The 25,315-nt window shown below is 45.7% G+C and overlaps 1 protein-coding gene across 1 annotated transcript in view; it reads left to right on the top strand.

The window, feature by feature from the left end:
• FRMPD1 (FERM and PDZ domain containing 1) overlaps positions 1-25,315 on the top strand; it is an 85,341-nt gene that overhangs the window by 50,577 nt on the left and 9,449 nt on the right. Inside the window, exons 5-14 of the mRNA XM_077921619.1 lie at positions 278-383; positions 3,115-3,160; positions 6,313-6,420; positions 13,832-13,927; positions 15,873-15,998; positions 17,670-17,789; positions 19,696-19,832; positions 21,150-21,276; positions 23,007-23,102; positions 25,079-25,261. Coding sequence (XP_077777745.1) covers positions 278-383; positions 3,115-3,160; positions 6,313-6,420; positions 13,832-13,927; positions 15,873-15,998; positions 17,670-17,789; positions 19,696-19,832; positions 21,150-21,276; positions 23,007-23,102; positions 25,079-25,261 — 1,145 coding nt within the window. The remainder of the gene's footprint in view (positions 1-277; positions 384-3,114; positions 3,161-6,312; positions 6,421-13,831; positions 13,928-15,872; positions 15,999-17,669; positions 17,790-19,695; positions 19,833-21,149; positions 21,277-23,006; positions 23,103-25,078; positions 25,262-25,315) is intronic.

The following is a 25,315-nucleotide window of genomic DNA, read 5'->3' as shown; positions in this document are numbered from 1 at the left end:
GGGAGACCGAGGAGAGGGGAGCTTGTGGCAGCAAGAGGGGGACACACCCAGCATGACTCATCTCCTGCTTCTGAGGAGGAGCACTACCATTCCTTCCTGAGCTGACTAGGGTGGGATGGAGTCACTCAATGGTGGAGTTACAGCTCTTTGGGTAACTTTGGTTTGTATTTTCATGTCGTAAGATGTCTGAAGTGAGGCTCCAGCTTTCTGCAATTCAAGTTGATTTTGTAAACCCGGAGAGATCATTTGTCCCTAACAAGGCCCTGACATTTTACAGGCAGCACCGCTGACGGGAAGCTTTTGCCGGGGGATCACATCATTGCAATAAACAACAAAGCAGCTGAAGAGGACGTTACTGGGGAACAAGCAGCCGCTCTTTTAAGGTGCTATGCATGAGCATGCCCAAAGCATTAGATAATGCAGCTGGGCTCCAGGAAAAGCTTAGGTTCTCTCTTTTTATATATATAAATTCATTTATTTGATTTTTCAGATTAAAGTTTTACAATCGCATATACAACATAAAAACAAGATTCCAATGAATCTCCTGGACTTCCCTCCTCCCTTTTCTGGGTCCTATTGTTAATCATTTCCTCCTGCATCTTTTATAAACATCCAAATCTTTTACATCTCATGTCCAAAATTCACCATTAAACTGCAAGTGTTATTCCAATCCTACTAACGATTTCAACTGTTTACAATGTTTTTTAAGGTAAATTATAAATTCCCCCCATTCCTGATTAAAATTTTGGTCTTCCTGATTTCTGATTCTTCCGGTCAGTTTTGCCATTTTGGCATAATCCATCAACTTAATCTGCCATTCTTCTCTGGTAGCGACCGGGACGGCTTAGGTTCTCACCAGAGATTTGTGCTAGCATAGACAGGGTTTGGGTATCCCAAGGAGGATCCAGATTTTTCTGTGGCATTTCCTAACCATGTTCAATCAAGAGTTACCGTATTTTTCGCTCTATTGGATGCAGTTTTTCCCCTCCAAAAATTGAGGGGAAATGTGTGTGTGTCCTATGGAGCGAATGCAGGCTTGTGCCATAGCCGCGCGCAACCCCTCCGGCAGGGAGAGGCTGCACAGGGCTATGGCTTCTTTAGCCCTGCGCAGCGTCTCCTGGCAGCGTCTCCTGGCTAAAGGGGAAGCCAAAACAGCGAGCAGGATCCATCCCGCTCACTGCCTTGCCTTCTTCCATAGCTGCGCGCAACCCCTCCGCAAGGAGAGGCTGCACGGGGCTATGGATTCTTTAGCCTCACGCAGCCTCTCCCAGGAGGTAGAGGCTGCATGGGGCTAAAGGGGGAGCCTAAACAGCGAGCGGGGTCCATCCTGCTCGCTGCCTTGGCTTGTTCCATAGCTGCGCGCAACCCCTCTGGCAGGGAGAGGTTGTGTGCAGCCTGTACGCTGCTCTTTGGGGCTGGGGGGGTATTTTTTTCTTGATTTCCCCCCCCTAAAAACTGGGTGCGCCCTATGGTCCGGTGCGCCCTATGGTGTGAAAAATACGGTACTTATTTCTGTAGTCCCGTGGTGTCACAGTCCGGTTCACGGGTGATCAAAGTCCCGGCAGGGGACGTCAGGACCGGGGACAAGATGGAGGGGTGGGAACAGGAACAGGGGTCCAGAAACCAGGAGTCAGGAAACCAGGAGAGCTGGGAGTCAAGAAGCTAAGGGTCCAAGGGTCAGGAAGCAAGGAGTCATGAAGTCAAGGGTTCAAGGACCAAGAAGTCAAGGAACCAAACACAGCAAGGCAGGGAATGTGTTGCTGTGGCAAAGAGCTGAAGGAAAATGCTGACCTTATATGCCTTCCCAGCTCTTGCCACCAGGTGCTGTGAGTTACCAATTCGCCTCACCTGTGAGGCTGCGCCTTGCCTCTTCAGAACAAACTTAGGAAGGCCCCAGTCCTGCAGAGTCCTATTGTCATGGGGCCTGGCTCCTGCATGCACACCTGACACATGGCACTTTACAGAATACCGTGGTACCTCGGGTTAAGTACTTAATTCGTTCCAAAGGTCCGTCCTTAACCTGAAACTGTTCTTAACCTGAAGCACCACTTTAGCTAATGGGGCCTCCTGCTGTTGCCGCGCCGCCAGAGCACGATTTCTGTTCTCATCCTGAAGCAAAGTTCTTAACCTGAGGTAATATTTCTGGGTTAGCGGAGTCTGTAACCTGAAGCGTATGTAACCCGAAGTACCACTGTACAAGTCATATGGTGTTTGAGATGGCAGTGAAGCATCCAGACAGGAATATTGGTGAGACGGTTGGAGATGCAGGACTTGAATGAGGAAGACAGTTTAAAAGTAGAGCGATAGAGATGACTTGGGTGTCATCTGTGTGGCGCTGATGGTCTAAACCACTGAGCCTCTTGGGCTTGCCAATCGGAAGGTCAGCGGTTCGAATCCCCACAACAGAGTGAGCTCCCATTGCTCTGTCCCAGCTCCTGCCAACCTAGCAGTTTGAAAGCACACCAGTGCAAGTAGATAAATAGGTACCACTGCGGCAGGAAAGTAAATGGCATTTCCGTGCGCTCTGGTTTCCGTCCCGGTGTCCCGTTGCGCCAGAAGCGGTTTAGTCGTGCTGGCCACATGACCCAGAAAGTTGTCTGTGGACAAACGCCGGCTCCCTCGGCCTGAAAGTGAGATGAGCACCACAACCCCACAGTCACCTTTGACTGGACAAACCATCCTTTAACTTCTTACCTTTTACCATCTGTGTATAAGTGGTACTGAAAGCAACGGGGCCTGGATGAAGTCAATAACTCATACAGTGGTACCTCGGGTTAAGTACTTAATTTGTTCCAGAGGTCCGTTCTTAACCTGAAACTGTTCTTAACCTGAAGCACCACTTTAGCTAATGGGGCCTCCTGTTGCTGCCACGCCGCTGGAGCACAATTTCTGTTCTCATCCTGAAGCAAAGTTCTTAACCTGAAGCACTATTTCTGGGTTAGCAGAGTCTGTAACCTGAAGCGTCTGTAACCTGAAGCGTATGTAACCCAAGGTACCACCGTAGTACGTCTTTAGATAAAAGGTAGTTTTGCTACTATCCAGGGTATGTATTATCTCCCTTGTGGAAACAGCTGTTGTATATTTTCATTTTCTTTACTTTTTTTTGCCTTACAGGGAATCAGAAGACACTCTCCAGTTTACAGTTCTCCGATGCACCTCGGTAAATTGCCTTCATGTACCACCGGGGTTTAAAATGCTCCTTGGGGGGGTCAGGGTTTGGCCTTCTGATGGGTGTGCGCAAATGAGATGTTCCCAGAGGTAATCTTAAGAGTTACAAAGGATGAGTAGGGGGAGATGTCCCTGAGACTAGGGAACATGCACTTTTTGCAGCTCTGGAGAGGCCACACACATCAGTGGCGGACATTTTGCCCTCACTGTACTGTTGCTGGCATTAGTGCAGCGTTATGGACAGAGGGTTGACCACCCATTGCATGCCAATGTGTGTGACCGCATCCTGTTGACAGCCTGTCAAGATAAAGATAAGCTGCTTCCAGGGGGCAGCTAGGGGGTAAAGAAAAACAGGCACAAGGTGGTGCTTAACCCTTGCTCTCCTGCTGTTTCCCCATTGCAAATCACTCTCCAAATATGTTTTCCTGCATTTAGAACCCTCCCGTGAGAACAGCCATACGGGTGGGGTCCACTTTGGTGCCCAGTGAAGACTATGACGTTTTCATTGTGTTTTAAATCTGAGCTGTTTTGGGGGTTTTTTCCCAGCTTTTCAAATTTTATTTGTACTTTTCAAGCTTATACATTTCACTAGTTTTATACATTTCGCTAATTTTACAATCATTTTAACATTTCAAAACTGGACTTCCTTCCCCCTCTTTCTGCCGTTCCTTAAATTTATTTTTAATATCCTCTGCTTATCCAAATTCACTCAATTTGCTCATTTATTCACCTGCTTTAAATGCAGACTCTTGTAGAAACTGCAGGTTATTGCAATAATCCATTCAATCTGAGCCGTTTTACTCTGTCTCCATTGTAGCTTGGATATTGCCCCAGCTTTTTGGTGGGCTTTAATGACGACGACGCGGGTGGCGCTGTGGGTAAAAGCCTCAGCGCCTAGGGCTTGCTGATCGAAAGGTCGGCGGTTCGAATCCCCACGGCGGGGTGCGCTCCCGTTGTTCGGTCCCAGCGCCTGCCAACCTACCAGTTCGAAAGCACCTCCGGGTGCAAGTAGATAAATAGGGACCGCTTACCAGCGGGAAGGTAAACGGCGTTTCCGTGTGCGGCTCTGGCTTGCCAGAGCAGCGATGTCACGCTGGCCACGTGACCCGGAAGTGTCTTCGGACAGCGCTGGCCCCCGGCCTCTTGAGTGAGATGGGCACACAACCCTAGAGTCTGTCAAGACTGGCCCGTACGGGCAGGGGTACCTTTACCTTTTTAATGACGACGACGTTTCACGTTTTCAGCATGGTTTTGTTTTGTAAGCCACTTATTTATTTATTTATTTCTGGGTGAGGATGCACATTCAGCCAATAAATTTGGAGCAATTCAAAGAGCGAAAGCGTTGTCTCCCACACATTTCTCCATTTCTGATTCGCCCCCTCCCTGCAAGCAGTTTTTTAAAACAACAACAACAGACCATTAGGCTACCATTTCTCTGCACTGGGTTGCCGTAGGCAAACGTGAAGGAAGTCCTTCTCCTTAAAGTGCTCTTTGTGAAGTTCCCAGAGGCATCAGGAGAGCTGTTGCAGGAACGAATGCTGGTCAAAATGGACGCCTGATCGGATCCAGCAAGACTCTTTTTAATGGCTTGATAGCAGAGGCAGAGCTAGCTGCTCTGGCACCCGGAGCGGCACACATGCTGTGCTCCCAGGGGCGGGACGAGCCGCCCACAGGGAGGGCGAGGTGAGAGTCCCAGGGGGGCGCAGAGGTGTGCGTCCCAGAGGTTGAGCCACCCATGGCGGGCTGCTTCCTGGGGGTGAGTGAAGGGAGACGCACCCCTTTGCCAGCAGCCTTCCTCCCTTCCCTCTTCCTTTTGACAGCTCGGGGGAGGCTACCCCTGCTGGCATTCAACCAAGGAAACGGGGGCAATTAGCAAGCCCCCAGCTGGCTCCAGCCCACCGGCCGGTGTGCCAGGCGAACCCCAGTCCTTGGTGCAGCATGAATCTGTGACCTGAGCTTCAGAAGCTAGGGCACGCTACTCAGCAGAGTAAACAGAAGTGGCAGGAGACACTGTGTGAGTATATTTACAGGCAGTTTATTCAGCGTACATCAGGGCAAAAGGAAACATGTCTGATCTCCTTCGTGTCCCAAGCAAAACGGCTAAAGCAAAAGCTATAGACAAATGGAAGTTCCCAGCATACTGTGCTGGAATGTAAACAGACATGTGACACACAACAATTATGCCTGTTCCTTAAGGTGGAACGGAATATCCTAACACCCCCCACCCCAGGAAGCACCCCAGGAGCAGGGGGCAACAGCGTGCTGCCTGCCCGCGACTCCCAAGCCTCCCCCGAGCTGTCAAAACAAAGGGGAGAAGGCCGTCGGCAAAGCCGTCCCTTCCCCCAATGGATTGGGGTAGGCTTGGGAGTCACGGGCAGGGCGGCACGCCGAATGTCACCCCCCTCAGTGATGACACCCGGGGCAGACCACCCTCACCAGTGGAGGGAGAGGCAGTGTGGTGTAGTGGTTAAGAGTGCTGGACTCGTAATCTGGTGAACTGGGTTCGCTTCCCCGCTCCTCCACATGCAGCTCCTGGGTAACCTTGGGCCAGTCACACTTCTCTGAAGTCTCTCAGCCTCACTCACCTCACAGAGTGTTTGTTGTGGGGGAGGAAGGGAAAGGAGAATGTTAGCCGCTTTGAGACTCCTTCGGGTAGTGATAAAGTGGGATATCAAATCCAAACTCTTCTTTTCTTCCCGGCATGCGAAGACAGGCTCCAGCAGAGTGGATGAGACCAATAGTCATAGTCAAGTCAGTTTATTGGGTTTTAGCAGATGGCCAATAGTGGGTCCAACAGTCAAGAAGGTGATTTCTGCACTTGCTGTTGAGGGAAATGAGGGGCAGGTGGGGCTTGTCAACCTGGGATAGTAGCCTATCTAGGAGAAGGAAAACTCTGATCCTAAACTTCCATTGCCTTGTGGGATTTCTTTGGGAGATAACGGGATATCAAATCCAAACTCTTCTTCTTCTTCACCTCCCACCTTTCTCCGCCCCTCCTTGATAGTCCTGGTTTTTCTTAGCCTCTGCTGCTTAGGTGAGATTGTGAATATCGTGATGATGTCGAACCAACAGGGTTTGTTGTCATGTTACCATGTTGCTGTCAGGGTGTTGTGCTTTGCAAACCCAATGCCGTTGTCTTTGCAGGGTGGCCCTAAATCCTCCTTTCTTACAGCCGAGAAAAGAGCCAGGCTCAAGACAAATCCCGTCAAAGTCCGCTTTGCAGAGGAAGTAGTCGTGAACGGACATACTCAGGTATGTGCCAACCCGGCCATTATGCCGGAAGAAACAGCCTTGGAGCAATGGTCAGATTGTCAAAATACATATGCATGGAGTTTGTCGGTCATTAGCATCACGAAGGCACCTTGTCGGCTGCCCCTGCACTGGGCTAGTGGAATTGAAAGTTGTGCTTAGGGCTGATAACCAGTTTAAGGATAGCTCAGTTGGTTAGAGCAGGGTGCTCATAACACCAAGGTTGCAAATTCGATTCCCATAAGGGACAGCCACATATTCCTGCAGAGGGTTGGACTAGATGATTTTCAGGGTCCCTTCTATAACTCCACAATTCTATGATTCTATGAAAACTTAGCTGACTAGTTACAGTGGTGCCTCGCAAGACGAAAATAATCTGTTCCGCGAGTCTCTTCGTCTAGCGGTTTTTTCGTCTTGCAAAGCAACCCTATTAGCGGATTAGCGCTATTAGCGGTTTAGCAGCTTAACGGCTATTAAAGGCTCAGCGGCTTAGCGGCTAAAAGGCTATTAGCGGCTTAGCAGCTTAGAAAAGGGGGGGGGGAGCGGAAAAAATTGCAAGACGTTTTCGTCTTGCGAAGCAAGCCCATAGGGAAATTCGTCTTGCGAAGCAACTCAAAAACGGAAAACCCTTTCATCTAGCGGGTTTTTCGTCTTGCGAGGCATTCGTCTTGCGGGGCGCCACTGTATTGGCCTTGTATCTGGCTTACTAGTTCCTTAAATTTATATATACAGTGGTACCCCGGGTTAAGTACTTAATTCATTCCGGAGGTCCGTTCTTAACCTGAAACTGCTCTTAACCTGAAGCACCACTTTAGCTAATGGGGCCTCCTGCTGCTGTCACACCGCCGGAGCACGATTTCTGTTCTCATCCTGAAGCAAAGTTCTTAACCCGAGGTAATATTTCTGGGTTAGCGGAGTCTGTAACCTGAAGCGTCTGTAACCTGAAGCGTATGTAACCCGAGGTACCACTGTATCTGTGTGTTGCCAAAACCTCCTTGTTTGTGCCCCTCTTTGGCTGTGTACCCGTTACGGTTTACTTTGATTCCTGTGCGTTTCCACAGCTCGTTGTTTTTTTTAACCCACAGAACTATCCTGTGGTTTCTTGCAAAATGCTGCAGTTTGACGCATTCCAGCCTCCGCCACAAGCCAGCTTCAATCCAACTTGGGTTAGGTCTAAACACAGGAAAAACAGAATAGAAGCATAACGACCCCACCACACCCCACTTACCATTCCCCCCTCCCCATCTTCCCCCCTCTTTTCATCCTAGTTGTTTAAACCAATTCATGAACCAATAAATTATACATTGACCACTAATAATGAACCATATGTTGTAGATATTACTCCACATTTATTATGCTATTTTTGCGATATACAAATGACATGAGAAAACTTGGTATACTTATTTGTATAACATTATTCTTGTTTATAAAACCAATAAAATAAAATAAAAATAAACACAGGGAAAACCTGCTATAAATAAGTCAGAAATTAGATTATAACAAAAAAAAAACCACTATGGGAAATCGTGTTTTAAATTTCCTGCTCTCTGGCACCATCTGGTGTTGCATGTTTATAGCACATTCAAATCTCTGTTTCTTTACAAACGTAGCTGAGTTCTTGAAAACTGTAGCATCTGACTTGAAAACCTTTGAGGTGTGCACACCAATAAACCAAAGAAACAAACCTGTGCAGATGCACAGCTTTTCAAGTGGAAATCCTGGAGGCAGCTTTATTGGGTACAAGTACAATAAACAAAATCTGCTGCTCATTCTTAGAAGGGTTGGGCTTCTTTAATAGTTTATTTCCCTACTATGGTAAAAGAGTACTGAAGTCAGGCAATTAACCTTTTACTGTTCTTTTAAAAAAGATTTTCTCTGGTAGAAAATGGAAACTAAAACTGTTTTACATTATTTAGTCCATTTGTGTGTGTGTGTGTGGTGATTGCAAGCTGCCTTGTGTTCAACTGCAGAAAAGCAGGTTATACTTTCTGGAATAAAGAGAAAACTTTCTTCCATAGGTGTTCAGAGCCCACACTTGAAATATTCCCGTATAGAGCCTTGTTTTTCATCACAAAACCTCTTGGTGCATGAATGTACATGGAGCAAGCACTGCAACAGGTTATTGTAACAAGGAATGGGAGGTCTGGGAATGCAGCCCACAGCCCCATCCAGCCCAAGGAGTATAAGCTAGAGCAGGGGTAAAGGTAAAGGGACCCCTGACCATTAGGTTCAGTCGTGGCCGACTCTGAGGTTGCAGCGCTCATCTCGCTTTATTGGCCAAGGGAGCCGGCGTACAGCCAGCATGTGGCCAGCATGACTAAGCCGCTTCTGGCGAACCAGAGCAGCGCACAGAAATGCTGTTTACCTTCCCGCCAGAGCGGTACCTATTTAACTACTAGCACTTTGACGTGCTTTGGAACTGCTAAGTTGGCAGGAGCAGGGAGCTCACCCCGTAGCGGAGATTCGAACCGCCGACCTTCTGATCGGCAAGTCCTAGGCTCTGTGGTTTAACCCACAGCGTAGTCAACCTTTTTATACCTACCACCCACTAATGCCTCTTTCTTGATGTTAAAATTTTCAGTGCTCGATGGAAGGAGGATTCAGCTTGTGCCGTAGAGCCCTCTACCGCCCACCTAGAATCCTGAAACGCCCACTCGTGGGAGGTAGGGACCAGGTTGACAACCCCTGAGTTAGAGTAAAGGTATTAAAGATAAAGGATCCCTGGACGGTTAAGTCCAGTCAAAGGTGACTATGGGGTTGCGGTGCTCATCTCGCTTCAGGCTGAGGGAGCCGGCGTTTGTCCACAGACAGCTTTCCAGGTCATGTGGCCAGCATGAGTAAACCGCTTCTGGCACAATGGGACACCGTGACGGAAATGCCGTTAACCTTCCCGCCAGAGTGGTACCTATTTATCTACTTGCACTGGTATGTTTTCAAACAGATAGGTTGGCAGGAGCTGGGACAGAGCAACGGGAGCTCACCCCGTCGCGGGGATTCAAACTGCCGACCTTCTGATTGGCAAGCCCAGGAGGCTCAGTGGTTTAGACCACAGTACCACCCGCATCCCCTATAAGCTATGGGGGAAAGGGTCACTGCCCCACCATCAGTCAACTCCAGTTGACTCTGCTTAATGTTGACCCTGGCTCCACCTACTGTTGACCTCCCAGAATGCATGCCCCAAAGGTTAAGGGTGCAGGGAGAATGACACATAGTTGTACCCTATGGCGATCGATCCCTCTGAGCACAGCCACTGTGGCTGTGCAGGAAAAGAGCACTTCCAAATAATTTTAGCAGGTTTTCAAAAACGGCATAGTAACTTGCTTTTTTAAAAAATGCATATCAGAATGATCAGTTTAAATGAGAACATTGTTCCGAAACAAAAGTTTTGCTTGGAAAAAGCCCAGAAGTGCTTTCACACAGCTGAAATATGAACCTTCGGTCTGAGGGCATGAATTGTTGATGAGACCAAATGCTTTTAAAACCTTAATTTTCCAGGGTAAGTCTTGTTTATTGCTTTAAGACAAAGCTATATGGGAGCACGAGGTCATCTAAGGATTTTTTGCAAGGTAAAAATGATGAGCTCCGGATTGGCGTATACTTTGTCATGTCCATTGAAAGTGCATTGCGCAACCTGGGCTTTTGATTCAACCCAAGACTTCGGTTTCTGCTTACAAACGATTTGCCAGTTGCTGTTCTGCTAAAAGGGCTCAAAGGAGACTTAAAATCAAAATCGCAGAATAATAAAACCCAACAGTAAAATGCTATTCGGTTGGGAATTTTAATATTGAAGTTTATTAATATTAAAGAATGGCTGCTAAGAAATAATCCACCACGGATAGCCACAAAATGCCTTCTGGAAGCAGAATGGTCATTGATTGACTATACAAACTGCTTAAGTAAACTAGTGCAGGAATGAACATCAGTTGCGCATCTGTTCTGCATGTACACTAGCGGCCAAAATTGTGGGAACCTTTTGGGGAAAGTGTATTTCTGAGGTCTGATGGCTCATAAAACCACTTTCTTTTTGGAGTAATATCATAAAATTATTTATCAATGGAAAGATTTTTTAATAATAATTTTTATTGATTTTTTTCAAAATAATACACACAATTTGCACATTTAAGTTTTAGAATAAAGCAAGATTCTACCGAATCTTAAGACTCCCTCCTCCCCTTCGCAAAACGAATTTCCTATGGGCTTGCTTCGCAAGACGAAAATGTCTTGCGAGTTCCTGCAGGGTTTTTTCCCTTCCCCCGCCCTTTTTCCCAAGCCGCTAAGCCGCTTATCAGCTGATCCGCTAAGCCGCTAAGCCGCTTAACAGCTGATCGCTAAGCCGCTTATCAGCTGATCCAATAAGCCGCTTAACAGCTGATCTGCTAAGCCGCTAAGCCGCTTATCAGCTGATCCGCTAAGCCGCTAAGCCGCTAATGGGCTTGCTTCGCAAGACGAAAAAACCGCAAGACGAAGAGACTCGCGGAACGGATTCTATTCGTCTTGCGAGGCACCACTGTATAGTTCCTCCAAATTATAATCCTCCAATGTATCCAAAGTCTTTGTAACGTTGCAAGAGTTATTCAAAGTTTGCCAAAGAAATGGAAAGATAATTTAATGAAGAATGTAATGCAACAAAGTTTGTTCAATTCTGTCAAAAGTTACAGTCAAATAACCAGAAAAAGGAAGCACAACTTGCTTAGGTTGATATACCGTAGCTTGCCTTCATTTGAATGTAGCCAATGAGCATGAGTGTTTAGAGAGCCAATCAGTTGTTACAGGTAAAGGGTCCAGTCGTGACCGACTCTGGGGTTGTGGCACTCATCTCGCTTTACTGGCCGAGGGAGCCGCCATACAGCTTCCGGGTCATGTGGCCAGCAGGACTAAGCTGCTTCTGGTGAACCAGAGCAGCGCATGGAAACGCCGTTTACCTTCCCGCAGGAGCGGTACCTATTTATCTACTTGCACTTGATGTGCTTTCGAACTGCTAGGTTGACAGGAGCAGGGACCGAGCAACGGGAGCTTACCCCGTCGCTGGAATTCGAACCGCTGACATTCTGATCAGCAAGTCCTAGGCTCTGTGGTTTAACCCACAGCGCCATGAGCCATCAAACCTCGGAAATACACTTTCCCCAAAAGGTTTCCACAATTTTGGCCACTAGTGTAGAAGGTTCCGGGATAGGGTGAAAATGTTCCCTGCCTGAAACACTGGCAATCTTGTTAGCAGTCTTTGTAGACAATACTGAGGTAGCCAGGCGAATGGTCTGACTTTGATTCTTTTACTTTTTATTTGTATTGCTGTGCACTGCCCTGACCTTTTTTCTGGGAGGATGGTACAGAAATATAAGTAAACCACATTGCACCAAGGGCCTGGAAACTGATGGCGCTTGACCAAATCCCATCTTCTAGGATCCTGGCCCCATGGGGCAAGTAGAATAGAGGGTGCCTGCATTGGGCAACTCAGCAAATGAGTGTCTGCTTGGGGGCTGCAGTGCCGCAATTTGACTAACACTTTAATTTGATTCTGTTGCTATAAAACAGTGTGTTCTGGAGGAGGCAATATGCTGCCAGATGTCTGGGAGATGGCAAAGAGGATATTTTCCGTCCGTGGAAATGGCAGAGAATCTTTGACATCTCCCAAACATTGGTGTTTTGCTTTGTTTGCTATTGTTACCTTGTGTATTTTGTGTTTTGATTTTGTGTTTTTACGCTGGAAGCGCCCCCTGTGATCCTTTGGAGGAAGGGCGGTTTACAAACGTAATACTTAAAAATTTAAAAATGGCATGAGGTGGTGTGCTGCCTCATGAGATGTTACTTTGTAAACCCTTCAGAAGCCAATTTGGCATATAGGTAGTATATAAATTAATACATAATAAAGTGGTACCTCAGGTTACGAACTTAATTCGTTCTGGAGGTCCGTTCTTAACCTGAAACTGTTCTTAACCTGAAGCACTACTTTAGCTAATGGGGCCTCCTGCTGCCACCGTGCCACAATTTCGGTTCTCATCCTGAGGTAAAGTTCTTAACCCGAGTACTATTTCTGGGCTAGCAGAGTCGGTAACCTGAAGCATTTGTAACCTGAAGCATATGTAACCCGAGGTACCACTGTATTAATAATAATAATAATAGCAGCTCAATTTAAAATAGGGATGAGTTAATATTGTCAAGGTCGCTTCCACTCTGTTTCTCATTTGATTTGTCTCAGATTCAATTCTCCACATTTCCATGTCAATTTGCATTTTATAAAAAAAGGCCCTAACAAAAATCCATTAGCATTCCCCCCCCCCAATAATTTTTATTAAATTTTCCACAATTGTAACAAACATTGCACAACCGAAGGTCAAAACAAAGCAAAAACAAAAGAATACATCAAAGAAAAAAGACAACAAACAAACAAACAAACAATAAAAACGAACTTAATTGTTTAAAAATCCAACCTTATTAATTGACTTCCTCTAGTACCTCCCTTCTGAGTTTCCTTGTATCTGAATGTAAGAGCTTTCCAATATCATTATTACACAACAATATTCCAATTATAATCAAATTTATTCACTTTTCTTAAAATCCATTAGCATTTTTGGGTGAAATTTTCATAATATGCACATTTGTATGCAATATTGTCACACATTTTACAGAGCATTTTTGCCTAATACAATACTGAATGCTTTTGTACATTATTTTCACTGGTGTAGGCATTTTTATGCACACCAGTCGCGGACATGCATTTTTGTACACGTTACTTGGCTCGGGAAGTGCTTTGCAAAATTCGCAGCAGTGTGCCTTTTAGAGGACGGCTGTGTTTCAGTTTTCGTATCGTTTTGGGAAGGGCAAATCTGGCAAGTTCACTTTTAAATGGGAACTGAATCGAATTTCTAACCCATCCCTAATTTAAATCAATCCTTGGGCCCTATTGACTTTGGTGGGCATTGGGGCATTGGGGATGTTGCAGACGGGGAATATAGCAGTTTGGGTAAGCCAAGGATGGGGAGCCTGAGGGCCAGAGGCAAAAAAGGGGGGGTGGAACAAAGAATGCATCTGTTACCTTTGTACATCCTCATTCACCCCTCTCTATCCTCCATCCAGATAAGGAAGATTTGTTATCAGAATTCAAGAGCAGATTCTAGCCAGGCAAAACCACTCCAGGTGCAAAGGAAGACCAGGGCAAAGTGTGACCTGGGGAGAGGGAAGAGTCCCAAAAACCAAATAGAGAGGTCTGGGGGCCATATTCAGGCCCCCGGGTCTGAGGTCCTCGACCCTGGGCTAAGTGAAGCTTGTTTTGTAGGTGCGATAATAATTGTATTAAGAGATCCAGTTGTTTGCCTTTGGGTCGTATGTGATCGCCGAAGGTGACATGTTCCCGATAGATCTTTGAACCAAAGAAAAACACTGTATGGCGACTAGATGGTGTCTTTTGGTCTTCCAGGGAAGTTCTCTGCTGTGTATGCCCAACGTTCTCAAGGTGTATCTGGAAAACGGACAGACGAAAGCTTTCAAGTTTGACTCCAGCACTACTGTCAAGGTACTCTGAGCCAGACCCTAGATTTTACCTGTTATGTTTTGAGTTCTATTATATTGCAGAAAGTGCTGGGGCTTGATGCGCAAATCATCATTTGGGTATTGAGGAGTATCTTGGAAATAGAATATGGAGGTTGCACACACACACACACACACACACACACACACATGCCAGTCTTGAATGGGTGACTTGTGCCACCACAGTAAAGCGCCGAGGGCCTTCTGGTGGTTCCCTCATTGCGAAAAGTGAGGTTACAGGGAACCAGACAGAGGGCCTCCTGTGTAGTGGCGCCCACCCTGTGGAACACCCTCCCTTCAGATGTGAAGGAAATAAGCAGCTATCCTATCTTTAAAAGACATCTGAAGGCAGCCCTGTTTAGGAAAGTTTTTAATACTTAATGCTGTATTGTTTTTAACACTCGATTGGGAGCCGCCCAGAGTGGCTGGGGAAACTCAGTCAGATGGGCGGGGTATAAATAATAAATTCTTATTATTATTATTATTATTATAAAGCACTTCCTAGCTGTATCAATGCGGGACGCAGGTGGCGCTGTGTGTTAAACCACAGAGCCTAGGACTTGCCGATCAGAAGGTCGGCAGTTCGAATCCCCGCGATGGGGTGAACTCCCGCTGCTTGGTCCCTGCTCCTGCCAACCTAGCAGTTCGAAAGCACGTCAAAGTGCAAGTAGATAAATAGGTACCGCTCTGGCGGGAAAATAAACGGCATTTCCATGCGTTGTTCTGGTTCACCAGAAGCAGCTTAGTCATGCTGGCCACATGACCCAGAAGCTGTACGCCTGCTCCCTCGGCCAATAAAGCGAGATGAGCACCGCAACCCCAGAGTCGGCCACGACTGGACCTAATGGTCAGGGGTCCCTTTACCTTTTTACCTGTATCAATAGCCCTATTCAGGCAATTTTGCTCCCTTTCCATGTAACATTGTGCAAAAGGATAGCAGGGCTGTGCATGCTAGTGCCACCCCACTGACCTGCCTCCTGCCAGCCCTGTCTTCATGCTATCCCTGCACTGGGGGAAGAATTGATGGGAGCAAGTCTGCTGAGCACAGGGTCACGTTGGCATCCTATACACATTTAGTGGGCTTCTCTATTCAGACGTTCCCCAATGCAGAGACAGAGTGCAGGTGGAGCTGGCAGGAGACCAGGAGATGGGTCTACAGTTGATGTGTAGAGAGAGAAATGCCGAACTAGGGCTTATTATCATTATTATTATTATTATTATTATTATTATTATTATTATTATTAGGTAAGCTTATCTAGTTTTGATTTCATGCTGTTTCCATAGGATGCTCTGCGTGGTAGATTTTGCTGTGGCCTGATGTGTCTTATCACAAAAATCTATGTCCGCCATCCAGTTATGCATGCTTAAGTACCACTGGTTCTTTTTACTTTTATATTCTTTTTATTGAATTTTGTATGTCGCCTTTCATCTGAACATCACAGGGCGGTTCACAACATACAAATACAAAATGGGAACGCAAAATACAAAAACAAGGCAAGCATCCATAGCTCTGTGATGGGTTGTACCCCATGCTAATATCTATTTTAACCCATCTATTCTCCCCCATCCCTCCCCAAATCATCATAAAATCCCAGTGAAACCCATGAGATTTGGGGTGCTTAGCAACCCCTGGAATTAGACAATCCATCGCAATGGGTAAGCTTTTGTATCCAGAAACCTGCTGTGCTCTGAAACATCTCGGACACATTTGAAAGGGTAGTTTGCCAAGGAATTCTCGCCATGGGTCAGCTCTGCCTCTCGCCCACTCTGCTGCCGTTAACGGTGCGCCAGATCTGCCACCCAAGATGGACACTTCACGTTGCCTGACGTGTACTCCCAGCTGCGGGAATATCCACGCGTAGTCCTAGATCATTTCTCCGGGGGCATAGATTTGCTGTTTAATTTGTTGCTTTGCCATCAATAATTGGCAGGACATTATTCTCACTTTGAAAGAGAAGCTCTCCATCCGGAGTATTGGTTATTTTGCCTTGGTCTTGGAAGAGCAGTACAACGTGTTGAAGATGTACCTTCTTCACGAGGATGAACTCATCGGACAGGTCAGTTGCAGTACTTTTGGTGCTCCCATCAGCAAAAGGGTGGTGGACAAATGGGAAGAGCAACAAGAAGTACATTACAGAATCGATAACTTCCTGTTGCAGGGAGTTTGAGCTACCGTCAATGCTTTGGCACAACGGTCCCTCTGATCTCCTTTATTACTCCTACCAAACTCCTTTACTAATCCAAGCCTTGGGCTGCATTCTGAGGGGAAAGGCAGGGCCCATGTTTAAATGTTTGTGCAATTATTTTAGCTGGATTTTTAAAATACAGTGGTACCTCGGTTTTTTAACGTCTCGAGAGTTGAACATTTCGGTTTTTTAATGTCTCGGAAGTCAAAGGTTTCGGTTTTCAAATGCCAAAAACCCGGAAGTAACTGCTTCGGTTTTCGAATGCTTTTCGGAAGTCGAATGTGCCACGCGGCTTCCGTATTGAGTCTTCCGGAAGTAAATGCTTCCGGAAGTAAATTCTTCGGTTTTCAAATGTTTTGGAAGTTGAACGGTCTTCCGGAATGGATTATGTTCGAAAACCGAGGTACCATTATATGCAATTGCCTGTGTTGTATTGTGAAATCACTTTGAGATACTTCATCGGAAGACATAGATAAATGAATGATCTTGCTAGTCCATCTAGACTAGCAGCTACTAAAAGGGGGGTGGCTCCTCAGAATGTGTGGGTTGTGGGGGACTGGGAGCAGCTTCATTGGAGCTCTCCAAAATGCCAATTCTCATAAGGATCTGTTCCTGTCATATGAACTGCTAGCATTTCAGAATAGTGTTCCAACAGCCATGCATTCTGTTGTTCAAAGCAAATCTCTGGCCCTCTTTCTAGGTGTTGCTGGTGGTGGTAGCTCATAAGTGCTGACTTTATCATCTGTTCGTTTGTTCTTTGTCTAAAACACCATTGGAATGTCCTTTGAGTCATATCAGACTTCAGGTGGACTTCAGGCAAATGGTCCCCCCCCCCAATACACTCCAGATAATCCTGATAAATATATTGTTCAGCAAAATTTATTCCACTTCCACTATACACAAGGGAGGTGCGAGGAGCTAAACTGAATAGTGAAACTCCACCCACCTAGCCCTAAGATATCATATTCAACAGTTCCCCCAGTGCCAGGTTACCAAATAAGCAGATTAGGCACCTGCCTGTGGGCCCAACTCCTTTTGGGGGCCCCATGAAAATGGATCAAAATAGTATTGATTTGATCTTGAAAGAAAATGGCAATCAAGTTTTGTTAGAAGAGAAGAAGGGTTTGGATTTGATATTCCGCTTTATCACTACCCGAAGGAGTCCCAAAGCGGCCAACAATGTCCTTTCCCTTCCTCCCCCACAAAAAACACTCTGTGAGGTGAGTGGGGCTGAGAGACTTCAGAGAAGTGTGACTGGCCCATGGTCACCCAGCAGCTGCATGTGGAGGAGCGGGGAAGCGAACTCGGGTCACCAGATTACGAGTCCATTGCTCCTAACCACTACACCACACTGGCTCTCTCAATGTTATTCCACTAGAGCACACACACAAATTAAGAAGTGCCCACAATTTTTCAAGCAGCCATCTTTGCAAACCATAAGAACTTGCTTATTACAAAAATGAGAGTGGACATTTTCAGGAAGCTGGATACTGAGCCAAATCACTGCGTTGTGGCGGTAATTCTCTTATTTCTTCATTCCAGGTAGTTCAGAGGAAAGAGTCTCATGATTACCGCTGCCTCTTCAGAGTCTGCTTTATACCCAGGGATCCACTGGATCTGTTGCAGCAAGATCCAGTTGCCTTTGAGTATCTCTATTTGCAGGTGATGTGGTAATGCATCATGTGTCAGTCTATAGCCCTGTGTGCCTTGGTTGGGGTTTTTAGCAACACCTAACAGGAACCCAAAAGGTATTTCTCAGTATTATACTTTTGCCACAGCTCTCCTGCTGTCACATCCCACTGAAGTGCCTGCATAGATTAGCAACTGTGCATCACATACATAGCTCTAAACATAGCCCTAAACGGCCTCGGCCCAGTATACCTGAAGGAGCGTCTCCACCCCCATCATTCTGCCCGGACTCTGAGGTCCAGCGCCAAGGGCCTTCTGGCAGTTCCCTCATTGCGAGAAGCAAAGCTACAGGGAACCAGGCAGAGGGCCTTCTCGGTAGTGGCGCCCGCCCTGTGGAATGCCCTCCCACCAGATGTCAAAGCGATAAACAACTACCTGACATTCAGAAGACATCTTAAGGCAGCCCTGTTCAGGGAAGTTTTTAACGTGTGAAATTTTAGTGTATTTTTGGTTTCTATGGAAGCCGCCCAGAGTGGCTGGGGAGACCCAGCCAGATGGGCGGGGTACAAATAATAAATTATTATTATTATTATTATTATTATTATTATTATTATTATTATTATTTTATAGCTCATAGATCCCACACAAATGGTGCTTTTCATTTTTAAAAAATGCATTTTTAAAACAAGATCCAAAACACAATGCATTAGGTAGGATTTTCAAATTTGCAGCTCTTGAGAACTTCAGCACCTGCGTTCAGATGTGAATCTGACTCAGATAACTTGATCTATGATTTTTTTTTTACTTGGATTTTATCAAGGAGAAAAACCCAAAGCATGCATGTTGTCAATCTTCACAAATACAGTAATAGGAATATAAAAGCAAGTACATAGTATTTGGTATTTGTATATTCATCATGCATGTTTATTCACATTTGTGTTTCATTACATTTTGAGAGTCATTGTTTTGGATTCCAGTGTTCTTGCATATGTATGTATGTATGTATGTATTCATGTATGCATATGTAGGGGAGGCTATGACTCTGCAGCTTTGGCAAGCCACTGGGAAAAACAAACAATTGCTGTTAGAATTGTTGCTAGATGTCCTCTACCATCATCAGTGGTGGATTGGGGTCATCTTACAGTCTGGATGTAATGGTCTTATGGTAAAGGGGGTCTTTAGATGGCATTATGTATTACTACACAGCATCTTAAAAAGCAGAGACATCACCTTGCCAACAAAGGTCTGTATAGTTAAAGCCATGGTTTTCCCAGTAGTGATGTATGGAAGTGAGAGCTGGACCATAAAGAAGGCTGATCGCCGAAGAATTTCCTTAAGAATGGATAGGTTTGATCTTCTTGCAGTCCGTGGGACTCTCAAGAGTCTCCTCCAGCACCATAATTCAACAGCATCCATTCTTAAGGAAATCAGTCCTGAGTGCTCACTGGAAGGACAGATCCTGAAGCTGAGGCTCCAATACTTTGGCCAGCTCATGAGAAGAGAAGACTCCCTGGAAAAGACCCTGATGTTGGGAAAGATGGAGGGCACAAGGAGAAGGGGACGACAGAGGACGAGATGGTTGGGCAGTGTTCTCGACGCTACCAGCATGAGTTTGACCAAACTGCGGGAGGCGGTGGAAGACAGGAGTGCCTGGCGTGCTCTGGTCCAGGGGGTCATGAAGAGTTGGACTAAACAACTAAACGACTAAAAAAAAACACCACTTTAAAATGTTCTAAGCCAGATCAGCTGCATTTGGGGGCCCTCCTACTCGTTTTGCTGAGTGGGACCCTAGACTTCTGCCAGGACCATTGACCAGGGACACAAACTTCTGGGTTTGTGGGGAGCAGGGAGGGTGGAGTGGTTGCTTGTGGTTAGGAATAGCTTGCATAAATGAAATGGTGTCTTTCTCATCTTGCTAACCTGGCTCTGTCATTTTCAGAGCTGCAGTGATGTGCTTCAGGAGAGATTCGCTGTCGAGATGAAGTGCAGCGTTGCTTTACGACTGGCTGCGCTGCACATCCAAGAGCGGATTATCGCCTGTGCTCAGCCACAGAAAGTCTCTCTGAAATATATAGAGTAAGTCACACTTCTCCGCATATGGCAATGTACTTCTCTAGCCAAGTAGGTATGTGCAAAACTAGTGTCAAATAGGTGCTGAAATGCATAAAAGCTAGCGGAAATAACATACAAACATGCATTGTATTAAGGGAAAATGCTAAGCAATTTTTTATGAGGGCTTAGAAAACTATCCCAAATTGAATTTAGGATTGGGGAAACTGAGAAACTGAGACAGATTTTCCCATCTCTATGTCTTAGTGCCTAGGGACGCGGGTGGCGCTGTGGGTAAAAAGCCTCAGCGCCTAGGACTTGCCAATCGAAAGGTCGGCGGTTCGAATCCCCGCAGCGGGGTGCGCTCCCGTCGCTCGGTCCCAGCGCCTGCCACCCTAGCAGTTCGAAAGCACCTTCTGGTGCAAGTAGATAAATAGGGACCGCTTACCAGCGGGAAGGTAAACGGCGTTCCGTGTGCTGCGCTGGCTCGCCAGATGCAGCTTGTCACGCTGGCCACGTGACCCGGAAGTGTCTCCGGACAGCGCTGGCTCCCGGCCTCTAGAGTGAGATGAGCGCACAACCCCAGAGTCTGTCAAGACTGGCCCGTACGGGCAGGGGTACCTTTACCTTTACCTATGTCTTAGTGCCACAATGGCAACTCCTGGTGTGCTAATTTTTTCCCCATTGCATATGATCTTCTGAAATAATGATGGCACTGGTGGGGAAAAGGAAAAAAACAAATGCTTCCTTTTACACTGCCATTAGCACCAGAAAGGCAGAGTCAAGCAGTTTCTGATAACCTCTATCATATGCACCGTGGGTGGCGTTTCGGGTTAAACCACAGTGCCTAGGACTTGCTGATCGAAAGGTCGGCGGTTCGAATCCCTGCAGCGGGGTGAGCTCCCGTCTTTCGGTCCCAGCTCCTGCCCACCTAGCAGTTCGAAAGCACCCCTAAGTGCAAGTAGATAAATAGGGACCACTTTCTAGCGGGAAGGTAAACGGTGTTTCTGTGTGCTGCGCTGGTGCTGGCTCGCCAGATGCAGCTTCGACACGCTGGCCACGTGACCCAGAAGTGTCCTCGGACAGCGCCAGCTCCCGGCCTCTTGAGCGAGATGAGCGCGCAACCCTAGAGTCGGTCATGACTGGCCCTGACGGGCAGGGGTACCTTTACCTTTAGCACGAGAAAGGCAGAGTCAAGCAGTTTCTGATCACCTCTATCATATGCAGCCAATGACCCCCCCCCCTCCTCTGGGATGACTTTCTTTAAACACAAAGAGTTCTGTAGGGTTATCCTCTCCGACATTTGCTCTCTGGTTTTGTTGTTGTTGTTTTGCTTTTGAACAGGAAGGACTGGGGAATCGAAAACTTCATTTCCCCAACTCTGCTCCGAAACATGAAAGGCAAAGACATCAAAAAGGCCATTAGCTTTCACATGAAGAGGAATCAACTCTTGCTGGATCCGAGACAAAAGGTAATGCGGCTTTAGCACATCTCAGAAAGATCCCTGACTGCTTTGTTTTGCTGCGTTCGCTTGCTGCTGTTGAACAAACCTGTTCATTGATCTTGATCAGTATTCTAGAGTAGTCTAGGTTCTCCATTCCAGATTTAGTGGACTAAAGTAAAGAACACATTGTGGAAAAGAGTTAGATTGGTTTGGCTGCATGCATGTGATGCAAGCTGAGTATTAAACTCTCTCCTTTTTGTGTGTGTGTATACAGTGGTGCCTCACAAGACGAAATTAATTCGTTCCGCGAGTTTTGTCGTCTTGCGATTGTTTTCATCTTGCGAAGCACGGAGTCAGGAAAGTTTTGGAAAAGCTTCAAAAATCGCAACCTCAACCTTAAAAACCTCAAAAAAGGCTACCACACCGTGTTCTATGAGTTGCTCCTCGAAGTCAAGTCGCAACTGTATTAACGGTGTTATGAAAAAGGAAACAAACTTGCAAGACGTTTCCGTCTTGCGAAGCAAGCCCGTAGGGAAAATCGTCTTGCGAAGCAGCTCAAAAAACAAAAAACCCTTTCGTCTAGTGAGTTTTTTGTCTTGCGAGGCATTCGTCTTGCGAGGTACCACTGTATATATATATGAATTTTCTGTTTTACAATTTAAAGTACTCATTTTTACATCCTTAACATATCCATGACTTCCCTTCTCTTTCCATGGTTCATTGTACATATCAGAAATCCCTGCATATTTTACAAAACCATACCATCCAGTATTCCATTATTGCAGCCATCAAAACTTATTTACACTGTTGAATTTATCTTAATGCTGCCGGCATTTTCAGCTGTACACAGTTATTTCCCATATATTCAATAAACGTTCTTCTCTAAACATATGTTCTTCTTGTTCTATATGTTAAGTCTGCAAACTGTGCATATGCTGTCAACTTAAGTTGCCATTCTTCTTTGGTTGGGACCTCACTCATTTTTTATTTTTGGGCTAACAAAATACGGGCCACAGTAGAGACATACATAAATAACCTTTTTTGACACCTGGGAATTTTCATCTGAATTATCCCCAACAGAAAGGACTCTTTTTGGGGCGGAAAGTACTTTTAAACATTTTTTTCAATTCATTATGGATCATATCCCAATACTGTGTTACCCTTTTACAAGTCCACCACATATGAAGATTGTTCCCTGAATATTAAACTCTTAAGCCTACTAAGTGACTCATACATTAGAGGTTGATCCAAACACCTGGCTAGCAGCCAAACAAATCAGCTCCCTGGTTTGCGAACGTTTCTCGGAAGCCGAACATCCAACACAGCTTCTGCTTGAGTGCAGGAAGCTCCTGCAGCCAATCGGAAGCCACGCCTTGGTTTTTGAACCAAGTTGAATGGACTCCCGGAACGGATTACGTTTGAGAACCAAGATATCACCGTATAGTCACCGCCACTTGTACCAGGGTAGAAGGTAGGGCCAAGGACAAATTCCAGCCAGGCAAAAGTACTCAAGGAGTGTAGGAAGAGGGGCTGGCAAGGGGTGTGGTTTGGGGAAAGAGGGTATGTCTGGGAAGAGGGTGTGGTCTGGTGAGACTCCCAAAGGTCATATGGAGAGACCTGGAGGTATGCATTAGTTCCCAGGGCTTCCTACCCAGTCTTAGATTATCATTTCAGCATTGCAATCCCATTGCTTACCTTGATTTGTACAATAGCTGGTTTTCTGAACTATTGCTAAGCATTCTTCTCCACCATTGCAGCACCTCCTCTCAGCAGCACATGTGCGTCTGTGTTATCTGCAGATCCTGGGGGATCTGAAACTCTACGGAGGAAAGATCTTCAATGCCACTCTAATGGTAAGGTCATTATCTGTTTAACACAGCGTATCAGCAATCTTTGAAAGACACTTTTGGTGTATTTTTTCAGCTCCTTTACTGTGAGAACTCAAGAGCGTGGAAGCAGTCTGGGTCCAGGGTAGGGATGGGCAAATTTGTCGGTTTTGAGTACTCGTCATTTCTTACTTTTCCAACCTTGATTTCACTTCTCCACATATCCACTTCAGTCTGTGATTTATTTATTTTTAAAAGTCCTTAAGAAAATGCATCAGCATTTTGGTGCAAATTTTACCTAATAAGCAATTTTTGTATGCAATGTTACCTAATATATGTTTCTTTGCAAGGTACTTTCCCTAATATAATGCATTTTAATGCTATTTCCACTAATACACACAAACACACAACTTCACAGGAGAACTGCATTGGAGGAGTTTGTCAAAATTACTTCCTTATTAAATTTCTATATAGTCATACTTTGGTTCTTGAACATAATCCGTTCCGGAAGTCTGTTCGACTTCCGAAAACGTTCAAAAACCAAGGCGCGGCTTCCGATTGGCTACAGGAGCTTCCTGCACTCAAGCGGAAGCCGCATCAGACGTTCGGCTTCCAAAAAACGTTCAAAAACCAGAATACTTATTCCGGGTTTTCAGTGTTCGGGAGCCAAAACGTACAAGTACCAAGGCGTTCGAGAACCAAGGTGCGACTGTACTGCCCTCCATTCAAAGATCACAGGGCAGTTTACAAGATAGAAACACAAAAATAAATGTTCCTGCTAGGAGAGTAGTAGAAACAGGTTCCAGAATAGGAAAACAGGTGGAATTCAACATAGCACAAAATAGAGCATTTGTGCATGGAATAAGGTCGGCTTGTGCAACAAGACTCCCCCCACCCTCGGCCCCCAACTCTCCTTCTCAATCTGTTTTTTTTGGGGGGGTTCCCCCAGTCCTCTAGAGCAGATTTAGGTGGTGCACATGCAGCAATTTAGTTGAATCCTGCCCATTATTTATATTATTTTTAGATGATAGCCCAAAAATTATGCTTAAAAGAGTATCTGAACTTTTCAGAAATGTCTGTTGAGGTCAAAGGGCATTGAAACTAACTTGGTCAATAGCCTACTGTTTCTCTTTTCTTTAATGTCTTTTATTTTGCATTTAACATTTGCATTCATATATAGATCATAATCGTATACAAATAGAATCCTCTGAATCCTTGGATTTCTGCTCAACCCTGTGTGGGTTCCAAAATTGTTATTTTTCAGCTGCATCGTATAATGTTCTCCATATTTCCTTAAAGCTCAATTCTTACCATAGTTCTTGTTACAAGTGTTGTCAAAAACCTGCCAATGTTTTTAATTGTTTACAGTGTTCTTCTAAGTAACTTTTTTTAAATTCCCCATTCTTTATTAAATTTATTATCTTATTGGTTTCTGATCTTCCCGGTCATTTTTGCCATTTTGGCATAGTCCATCGTCTTTATTAAGCACTCTTCTCTGGGAATGATCCCACTGTTTCTCAATCAGTGTAGAGACTGAGTCACCCATTTCCATCCCTTGATTTGCAACTGAGTAGAAGAGTTTGGATTTGATATCCCACTTTATTACTACCCTAAGGAGTCTCAAAGCGGCTCACATTCTCCTTTCCCTTCCTCCCCCACAACAAACACTCTGTGAGGTGAGTGGGGCTGAGAGACTTCAGAGAAGTGTGACTGGCCCAAAGTCACCCAGAAGCTGCATGTGGAGGAGCGGAGATGCAAACCCAGTTCACCAGATTACGAGACTACCGCTCTTAACCACTACACCACACTGGCTCTCAAGTGTGTTGACATTCTTCTTTGTAAAATATTGAGGGTGGTGGTAGAAAGTTCTGTCTGTGGTCTTTGATACATGAGGGCTCATTCCCACATGCAAGTCCTCATTGACCATGAACATGCATGCATGGGATCTTACCATGGGTAAGTAGTTGTCCGCTGGAGTGTAAGCAAACTTTCCCCCCATGTAGTTGCAGGACAGAGAATCATGTGTGGCCCTCCTGGTGGGAGCCAAATATGGAATCAGCCAAGTGGTTAATAACAAACTGAACATTGTCACCATGCTGGCAGAATTTGCGAACATCAGCAGGCTGGAGCTGACCGAAGAATCCGACAAAGTGAGCATGGTGAAAATCTACCTCCAAGATATCAAGGTAACTATGACTTTGACTTAAAGGTAAAGGTACCCCCTGACCATTAGGTCCAGT

This window comes from Podarcis muralis, chromosome 17 (assembly GCF_964188315.1).
Source record: "Podarcis muralis chromosome 17, rPodMur119.hap1.1, whole genome shotgun sequence".
NCBI lineage: Eukaryota > Metazoa > Chordata > Lepidosauria > Squamata > Lacertidae > Podarcis > Podarcis muralis.
This window is presented reverse-complemented; position numbering and strand designations above follow the sequence as displayed.